The sequence below is a fragment of the Paramisgurnus dabryanus genome, chromosome 17 (genome assembly GCF_030506205.2).
Source record: "Paramisgurnus dabryanus chromosome 17, PD_genome_1.1, whole genome shotgun sequence".
In the NCBI taxonomy this organism is placed as follows: Eukaryota; Metazoa; Chordata; class Actinopteri; order Cypriniformes; family Cobitidae; genus Paramisgurnus; species Paramisgurnus dabryanus.
Window position 1 is genome coordinate 9435125 of NC_133353.1, and position 9939 is coordinate 9445063.

Here is a 9939-nt window from a genome sequence, read left to right on the forward strand (position 1 = left end):
AAGCATCAGAATAAAAGCAACTTTAACCCTAATCCTAATTCTGATGGTGAGAAACAAAAGATCTCCACACTCACACCTCCGGACCATTAATAGTTTCTATTACAATGCTGCACTCTAGTGGCTAAAACTCAGAACAACACCACTGTATGAATGCAAGACTTTTAACCCTGGAGAAACCACAGGGTCAAATTTGGTCAATGTTAATTGCTGCTACACAACATTTTCTTGGGTTCTCCAGGGTTAAGATAGAAACGGTCATCACTTCTTCACGCTCATGTTCTTGTAAACCTGTATGACTTTTTGTAAAATATATTTTTATAAATGAGAGCAAGCACACAGTTTGTGGTACCTGTCAGCTTCCATAGTGTTTTAATCAACATGCAGTCAACTGTGTGCTTAACATAAAAAAAAAAAAAATTGTCCACCAGAATAAAGAAACTCATACAGGTTTAAAACAAGAGCGTGAAGAAATTACAATTTTTCATATGCCATTTTTCAAATCTCTAACACCACAGAGAACCAGCCAATAACTTAAGCTTCATATATTGATGAGAACACTGCTTATAAGCAATCATAGGGTTAACCTGGTTCCTGGAGTTTTATTTTACTGCAGAGATTCTGTCCAACCCCAAACAAACACCTCAACCTGCTAATCAAGCTTTTCACGGCTACCCAAAAATCTGAGGCAGATGTGCTGAAGTAGGACCACTGCTTTAGAACAGTAATTAAATACAGTTAATTAAACAGAAAACTGTTTTAAAAAACATCAGAAGTCATATTTAGGAAAGTCAAGTATTTATTTGAATAATCACAGAGTATTTACACAAGTAAAGGAAGGACAGGAGTAACAGTAGTATATAAAATAGTCATCTCATTTACATTTCATCAGTAATGAAGTAAAATCATTTCATAATGTCATCCGAGCACGTATCCATCGGTCTGTGTTCGATGAGCTTTGTGATCAGGATGAACAGCTGACACACAGGACGCGGTCATAACGCTCGCTGTAACTGCAATAAAGAGTTTCAGAAAGATGATCAGAGCTTGATCAACACAACACAAACATTAGAGGTGAACACAACACGTGTTTGTGACATCAGCAGTTAACGCTTCGCTCACTCACTCGGTAACAGCGCAGAGGTTGCAGCAGTGACTGGAGCAGCTGTTGCATTGCTGGGTGCACGCAGGACACGAAGATCGATCGCACTGCGCACAGGGCTGCCTCGACCCAGAGACCCTCTGACATACACAACACACCGCTGGACCTGACGCACAACCTGACAACACCACAAGAGTTATTAGATCAGTGACATCACAAAACAGCGTTTATAGATGCGTGTACGTATGGCAAGAACAGCAAAATAATTTAATCCTGATTTATGAAAGGTTCACCACAATCTACTATGCATTCATACATTTGCGCTGGATGTGAGAGTTTATAATTGGAAACACCTGGAAATGCACTGCATGTGGTTAATTACATGGGACAACCGATGAAGAGCCACAAATCACAGAAATCGCAACGATTGTTTCACGATGGTAATCTTTCATCTGGGACAGCCAAAAATCATGCAGCGTCTTCCAGGCTTAAGAGGCTGTGCAGAATGACTTTCGCATTGATCCCCTTAATAAACTCAGTGATGTGAATTCGAACGGCAATTAAATTACCACACGTCCTTGGCGTTTGAAAAAAAAAGGGTAATTCAGCCAGGAATTAAGTGAGTGTTCAGAGAAAGACATTCTGGACTCAGAAAGCAATAAAAAAAAACTGACTACCCCTGTAAATGAAGAAAATCTCTTGCGTCCTTTTAAGAAATAATTATTGTCCGAATAGGGCTTAAGACTTCTCTCAGAATCAGATTTATGCCGTAATTTAAACTGTATAATTATTGACCTGGAACGCTGTTTGCCTTCTTTAATCTGCCGTCTGTGCCGATGAGCGTTTGTCCTTTCAGAAGAGTTTGATGTGCAGGTGTTGAGGATCCAGAAGTCACATCAGACACAGAGACATCCGTCAGCTTCTCCTCTCCATCTGCCTTCCAGATTCGACCCATCACTGCTTTGGTCCCATTGAAGAGCAGATTTTTGGTCTTTTCTAAATAAACAAGAAACAAACAATTAAAGATCATCCATACAAGCTCATATTTTAAAGGAAACGCCTCGTTTTAGTCAGCAGCAGATGAGATTCATAAACACATTTAATGTGCAAATATGAATGAAACTTTAAGTACACGGTTTTTAAAGTACACCTTTGTTGGTTTTGAATAAGTGAGAACGACAAAATCACAACCAATGTATACAGCAAAAAACATTCTCCTTCTGTTGATCTAAACCTGTATGCGTTTATTATTTTAATCACAAAATATATTTTTATAAATGATAGACAGCACACAGTTATGGTACTCATTGAATTCCATAGTATTTGTTTTCCTACGATGAAAGTCAATGGATCCAATCAGCTGTGTGCTTGTCATCAATTATCAAAATATCTTGTGTTCAATCTGTTCATCAAAATAAAAAAACTCAAAGATCAAAATGAGGATTGGAAAATGACAGAATTTCCCTTTTTGTGGTGAACTAGCCCTTTAACATCATATGATATGAAATATCTCTGGATTACAGAAATGATCTCTCATCATACAATAAACCCAAGATTGATGAGGATTATTGGCGTTAGATAACGCGACTCACCTGTGACTGATCAGTTTAGTAAATATATTGATAAAGCGATAATACCGAGCATAACAGATCAGTAAACCGCGATTAAAAGTTACTAAACAATGTTTATACATGTTATAGTTACAGCTAGTGTTTAAGATCTTACCGTAAACCTCTTGTCTGTATTTGAGTCCAAACACTCCGCATTGGTTCATTTGCTTCTGGCCAACATGAACTTTATACTGAGAAGAAAAGGTTTCACTGAACGGATAAGAGCGCTTCGGCATTTTAATAAAACACAAAGACTTTAAAACGCGACTTTAACGCAAATAAACAAACTCTACAAAACAAACAGCGGGAAAACACCCACGCGCGCTCACGCTTTAAGGATGTCGTTTCTTCTTCTGCATGTCGAGCGGTTCGCGCGCTCAGTCCAGTGAACGCGCTCATCGCCACCTGCTGCTCAGAGGGAGAATTACATCTACACATCTACATCTACAAGATGTTTCTCTTCAAAATAAAAGTTTGATGAACTGAGTTGAGTTTTAAATATGTGCAACGTCTTACTGTGTATTTTTATAAATAAAAGTAAACTGCGCAAAGAATGTTTTTACCTTTCCAAATTGCCCTAGTAAAGAATGAGATTTGACTTATGTAAAAATAAATTTTCTGGCCAAATTTTTTTTTTAAATATATGCTAAATACATTTTGTAGGAAGTAAATCCTAATTAAATGTATTTCTAAATTTTAAAATATATTTAGTTTAAACCTTCATATATTAACATTTATTTTAAAATGTATTTCAAAGCCAACAAATACATGTCTAATTTTACAACCCATATGGCCAAAAATATATTTTTTCCTTGCCAAAATCTATAAATTATGTGTAAAACATAATATGTTTGCAGTTAAAAATATATTTTATTTGAACCTTTTCAAACATGTTATAAAGTTTATAACAAAAATGAAGTTTACTTTCAATAAAAAGTGTATATAAATGCTTTGTATACTTATTTTTCAAACATATTTCAGCAAATATATTTTATGACCATTGAAATATATTGCAAATTATATTTGAAAATATATATTTTTGTCATATGGGTATTTCTGCAGAGATCTGAGGTCAGTTCTGGTTCTGTCTGGGTTGTTTTTGGCACTGATAAGATGGGATCATGTTGACACAAATGAAAGGAACTGAATGTTCTCTGTGTCTATTTCTGAAGCAGATAATGTTCTGTATAATCTAATAATATCTGACAGCAGACAAAACACTGAGAAACATCCATCTTATTAATAAATCTGCTAAAACAATTAGCACAAAAGAAAACTTGTTTTAATGGATAAGATTGTGTGAAAGAGCAAAAACCTTATCTTATTCTGCAGCAGGTAAACTGGAAGAATGACATGCTTTGACAACTTGCAACAAAATATGAAACAAACAAAACCCTTTGCAAAGTTAAGTGTTTTAAGGTTATAAACATTGAAAATAATGAAGTTGAATTTAAAGAACACACTGTAATACCACTGTAATAAACAAGGACTTCAAACAGTTATATAAAGCTTTCTTGTGTTGATCAAAGACAATCAATCAATCAATCAATCAATCAATAAAATATAGTTGACAGATACACAATAATATTAATGCCTGAATATAAATACCAAGTTTATTATTTATTAAAGACTTTAAATGAGCAGCCAGTTAACCAGGAGACCCAGTGCGCCGGTCATCTGAAGATGAACAGAACTGGAAGATGTGCGTCTTGTAACGCAGGAAGTGAATTTATTTGTCAGGAAACACGATGTGGTCAGACTGCTGTAGTGATGTCTTATGGTCTCTAGAACATCTGTATCATACTTTCTCTGGATTTTCCAACACCAACCCACTTAACTGTGAAGAGATTACAAACATGAGGTTTCATTCAAGTTTCTCACTATGCTACAATGATGTTTGTCAGTTAACCGGGTAAATGACTTACTAGGAACGCCGACGTGATTCTCCACAAAGCGAATGTAGTTCTGAGCTTTAGGAGGAAGATCGTTCCACTTCCTGGTGGCTGAAGTGTCCGTCTTCCATCCGGGAAAAGTTTCATATTCCACTTCTACCTTCTGCAAGACCTCCAAGTTAGCTGAACGTACAGACCGACAGCAGGTGAAAGATGTTAAACCTTTGTTAAATCTGTGTCTGGTTATATTTACAAAAGACCGAATGTGACTCAGACCAACTCATCCATTTGATAAACTTAATCTAAATGTGAATCTCACCTGGGAAATATGGAATCCGTTTGCCGTTGATCTTATAGGCCACACCAACTTTAATTTCATCCAAAACATCAAGAATGTCTAGTTTAGTCAAAGCAATGCTACAGAAAAGAGAAAACAATAGCTGTAAGAAGTGAAGCACCTTCATCAGTAATATAGTGTTTAAAACATTTTACTGCAGCACATCATATCAAGTTTTTAAAGTTTTACGCAGTGTAATGTTGTGTTCACACCAGACGTGAATGAAGCGTTAAGCCGAAGTGATTTACATGTTAAGGCAATGCAAAGACGCAATAGACATCCTGCAGCACGCGAATAAGGGGCTGCAAGTTGAGCGTTTCAGGTGTTTGATGCGCGTAACGTGTGATTTGTGCATTCAAGCGCTCATAAAGCATCACAAACTCACGCAGTGAAGCCGTTGATCATATGCGCATATTTAAGGATGACCAAATCCAGCCAACCGCAGCGTCTCTTTCGGCCTGTAGTCACGCCCACCTCATGACCTCTGGTCTGCAATAGTTCACCTACAGCCTGTGAAAAAAACACAAAAAAACATATCTGATTATATTTATAATGTTAATATTATCAGGTGCAATGATACAGGTGCAGGTACTCACTTTGTGCTGCAAATAGATTGAATTATTAAGATGAAACACACACATGCATGTTGACAGATAAGCACATTAATAGATGAAGAGTTCCTGTAGGTGAATCTATCTGTAGCTCTGTATCTGAGACTAAAATTATCTTATGGTGGTGATGCTGTTTAATCACATGGAGTTAACAGTAGAGGACAGCTGGTTCACAGAGCTAATCCTTTCCATCCAAATGACCATAAGTGTGAAAGTTACATGATCTATAATTAACTCTAACAAACAAGAGATGATATTACTTTGTCTTAAAGTGCAGATCTATCTGTCTGTTCACATCAGTAAAGTTAAATTACGTCCACCAATCAGTGTCTTCACAGCAGATGATGGTGTGGTCAGAGTCTTACATTGAGTTGTTCTGTTGGAAAGGCCCCAATTCCCACTCGGGTTGTATAGGCTTTTGACACTCCGTACACCTCTCCTATGTTCGCGGGAGGGATGCCGAGACCCGTGCAGACGCCGCCCACCGTGCAGTTGGATGATGTCACAAACGGGTACGTTCCTACACGCAAGACGCACAATCTTTAGACCTGACATCTTTCCAAGTTTACATACTGTGAAGCATCTGATCCGAAGCGTCCTCACCAAAGTCAATGTCCAGAAGAGCGGCGTTGGCCCCCTCGACAAGAATTTTCTTTGGCGATCCGTGAATTGCATCATACATGAAATAGACACCATCTCTGACCAGAGGTCTTATCCTCTCTGCATACTCCTGCAAAAATGAAAGGAGCGTGAAATTAAGACAAACACAGACACAGTAAGATCCACACTGAGCTCATCTTGACCTTCTTCAGACCTTTAGCTTCTTCAGTTCACCCTCTGCATCCACCTTAAGAGTCGGATACATGGACTGATACTGCTTCACCAGGTGTTTGACTCTTTAGGAGTAAAAACAGGCAGTTACACTTGATATATAATCACTGAACTAATATGACTACTGTAAGAACATGACTGCATTAACCTCACAGCACACAAAGTTAAAATAAAGATGAACTCTAGCTTCAAATAAAAGACTTAATTTGCAAGATTATTCTTAATAGAAATAGAGTTTATAATATTTAGATTCATTTATGTTTTAACATGACAAAGAAATACTATATTTAGGGCTGACAAAAGATTAATCGTGATTCATTGCATACAAAATAAAAGTTTGTGTAATATTATGTATAAATACACACATACATGTATACATTTAAGAGAAATGTTATTTATGTATATATGTATTTAAATTATATATAATATAAAATATATCAAAATCTAAATGTTTCTTAAATACATACATGCATGTGTGTGTCTGTGTGTATTTATATTTATAAAATAATTTCCCACAGTGCACACACACATATATATTATGCAAAAACTAACTTTTATTTTGTATGCCATTAATCACGATTAATCTTTTGACAGCTCTAATTATATTATGATTATTAATATAAGATGATATCCTTAATAATGATTTAAATTAAGAATGAGTGTCTAACCTTGTAGAAAACTCATTGAAATCTGCCATTAGGTCACAAATGCGAAGTCCAGTACGAGAGGCTTTACATGCATACGTGGGTCCAATGCCTTTCTTAGTCGTTCCTATGCTGTAAACAAACAAACAAATAAATAACAGGAGTCTATCTACAGTATAATGATCCTGGTTCATGTTGGTGTCCTCATGTTCTTACTTTTTGCCCTCCTGAGCTTGTCTCTGAACTTCCTGAAGTCCATCAACCGCCTGATGAAAATCAAACACTGACACACAACGATAGACACATGAGATCACACTACATCATCTTTACATCACAACAGTATTTAGAGTTCAGAAATCTTTGTATGGCTGCATCACTATTTATCATTTGCAGAATAAAAGTTTATATCATATATGTGTGTGTATTCATATAAACATAATTATTATTATACACAGTACACAAACTTTAATTCTGCAAATGATTAATGGTTATGCAGCCCCAAATCTGTGATTTTTATATTTACCAATATGAGCTCGATCAGATATGACAAGTCTTTTCTCCCAACCTCTCAGACCTTTTTGTGAAAGAAAACATTATTTTGTATCATACTGTATATCACATGCACAACTACACACTGTATATGATGAAATTGTTTTTCGTGATCTCATGATCATTTATTATGATTGGAATGTAGAAACTTCTAAAGCAGTGTTAACTGTGTTTTTATGGTTTTGTATGAATGTGTTTGAAAAATGATTGTTAGACAAAATCCATTTTTTATTTTAAATGTGATTTATAAACAGGTCTTGCATAATAGTTATTGTAGAGGAGGGATTTTTACCTTTCTTCTCATTCTTGTCAATCTCCTCAAATAATCCTGGAAGGTGAATCACGACACCATTACCTGGAGATGATACAGACATTCATTTGCATTGTCCAGTAATCATCTCAACAGTGTTGACTGCATTGCATTGTGAAACCCAGTGTTTGATGTGCTCTGGAAAATGCAGTAGGTCATTTCATGCCAAAAGAAAATTTGCATACTCTACATTTGCAAAAGTACACTGAAAAACTATGAGTAGCGTGCTATTCCAAACATCATGTCTGATAATACTAAAAATAGGAACGCTAAGGTTTAATTTCTCTACTGTCTTTATGTAAATGTTTTCTTCTTTTAAAGGCACACTGAACTGCTGTGGAATGGGCAGCATTATTTGATGTGGTGACATGAACAGAACTATGGAGAAGACCCTCCCATTAAAAAAAATAATCAATAGCATTTAATCTTTTTCGTCTGGTCTCGTGGAGTAAGTGTCTCGTCACACCCATAATACTATATATTCTGTTCTATATACTATATATATATGTGTGTGTGTGTGTGTGTCATAGTTTTTTCAGTTTTCTGTGGTTTCTTTGTCTTTGATGTAAACCTGATTTAAAACAATGCAGCAACAGTGTAAAAAAGTGCTCTAATTTAAGAGTAACTTAGTTTCAGCTGATCTGTGACCAGTGCGTATCTATCTCACCAATGAATGATGTGCATTTCGTGCTGATGATTCCACTGGGAAGAAGATGAAAGTCATATTCCTTCTCATCCACCACCACCGTGTGACCTGCATTATTTCCACCCTGTGACAGAAAAACACACGTCAGTGACGTCACCAAAGTTCATCGAGGAAATGACTGTGAGAACAACTGGACATCTCTATAATAACCCTGTTTAAATTCACTGGGGTATTTTCTTCTGTATGGAAACATGATGGAAATATGAGCTAGCTGACTGGTTTGCCCTTTACTCGAGCAGATCTGCTGATAGGGCGCCTATTTTAACCCGGGTTTGTGTGCCGTGTCCTGCTGGCCTTCTCACATGTCCAGATGAAGCGCGGAGAATGTGACCCGACCACAGACATGACGTCTGTCAACATTCACTCTCTCGCACATCAAAAGTTTGATGAATATGATATATTTAACCTCTTCTGCACACATAACATGCATTGTAAGTTACTTTGGACCAAAGTAAATGCATTTTCCGAGAAATACCGTGTACGTTATTACAATTATAACATAGGACAGCATATCTCCTCTCTGGAGAAAGAAGGCAGAGAGGTTTGCGTAAAATCATCATCACCAGACCAGCATTGATGATTTACACAGAGAAATAATTGTATACATTTGCATAAGTTTAAATGATTATATAATATGAGTCTGTTATTATTACCTGACACCTGCACACAATGTCAGACTCTGTTGCAAGTAAATCGACAACTTTTCCTTTGCCTTCATCTCCCCATTGCGCTCCTAACACGACCGTCACTTTGTTCCCGTTGTCGTTTCTTGGCCGTTTAGTGGCGGCTGAGGTCGGGTTCGTGTAGCTCTTGTGGTCGTTGGCTGACCAGCTCATGATGAAGATGAATAATCCTCCTCTTTCTCCTGACAGCAGCTGTCATCTGAGGAGTATCTGAGGAGATCTCGAGGAGCACACGCGCTCTTCCATCGTCACACCTCCCAACGCCAAACGGAAGTAACGGTCACCTACTTTAAGTCTAAATCACTTTAATTTAAATTATTTTCATGTTTCAACTCATTGCTGAGTTTTTTAGTTCAACGTCGGTTTAATAAAGTTTTCAGTTTTATTATAAAGTAAATAAGTAGCAGACGTCATTAATCACATGATCCCTGTTACTTTTCTCCGCGTTGATGAGAGCTGCCCAATCAGCAGTAGTTTGCGATTACCGAATGAGGCATTCATTTAAAATAATTAAATAAAGAAGATTGTTGTTAAGAGTTTTTATATTAGTATGAGATTAACGAATCATTGGTACTGTTATATATAAAACAAGGCTTAGATTTACAATAAAACAAAAAAGTCCTGATATTTGAATGCGGCCTAAAAGGGAATAAATCAAGCGCCCCCC

At 36.6% G+C, this 9939-nt stretch overlaps 2 protein-coding genes across 2 annotated transcripts; both read right to left on the bottom strand.

Annotated features, from left to right (window-relative positions):
• Positions 1 to 773: 773 nt before the first annotated feature.
• On the bottom strand, positions 774 to 3072 carry siva1 (SIVA1, apoptosis-inducing factor). Its single transcript, XM_065249127.1, has 4 exons — positions 2825 to 3072; positions 1895 to 2095; positions 1124 to 1277; positions 774 to 1010 (listed from the first exon to the last, which is right to left on the bottom strand). Exons 1-4 carry the CDS (start codon positions 2943 to 2945, stop codon positions 962 to 964), a joined length of 525 nt encoding a protein of 174 aa, XP_065105199.1. The 5' UTR covers positions 2946 to 3072; the 3' UTR covers positions 774 to 961.
• Positions 3073 to 3969: 897 nt separating this feature from the next.
• On the bottom strand, positions 3970 to 9509 carry adss1 (adenylosuccinate synthase 1). Its single transcript, XM_065255179.2, has 13 exons — positions 9243 to 9509; positions 8551 to 8653; positions 7866 to 7928; positions 7548 to 7598; positions 7241 to 7307; positions 7049 to 7156; positions 6364 to 6445; positions 6153 to 6279; positions 5915 to 6069; positions 5324 to 5448; positions 4921 to 5018; positions 4635 to 4784; positions 3970 to 4546 (listed from the first exon to the last, which is right to left on the bottom strand). The coding sequence occupies exons 1-13, from the start codon at positions 9423 to 9425 to the stop codon at positions 4494 to 4496; spliced, it is 1365 nt and encodes a 454-aa protein (XP_065111251.1). The 5' UTR covers positions 9426 to 9509; the 3' UTR covers positions 3970 to 4493.
• Between the last annotated feature and the right edge of the window lie 430 nt (positions 9510 to 9939).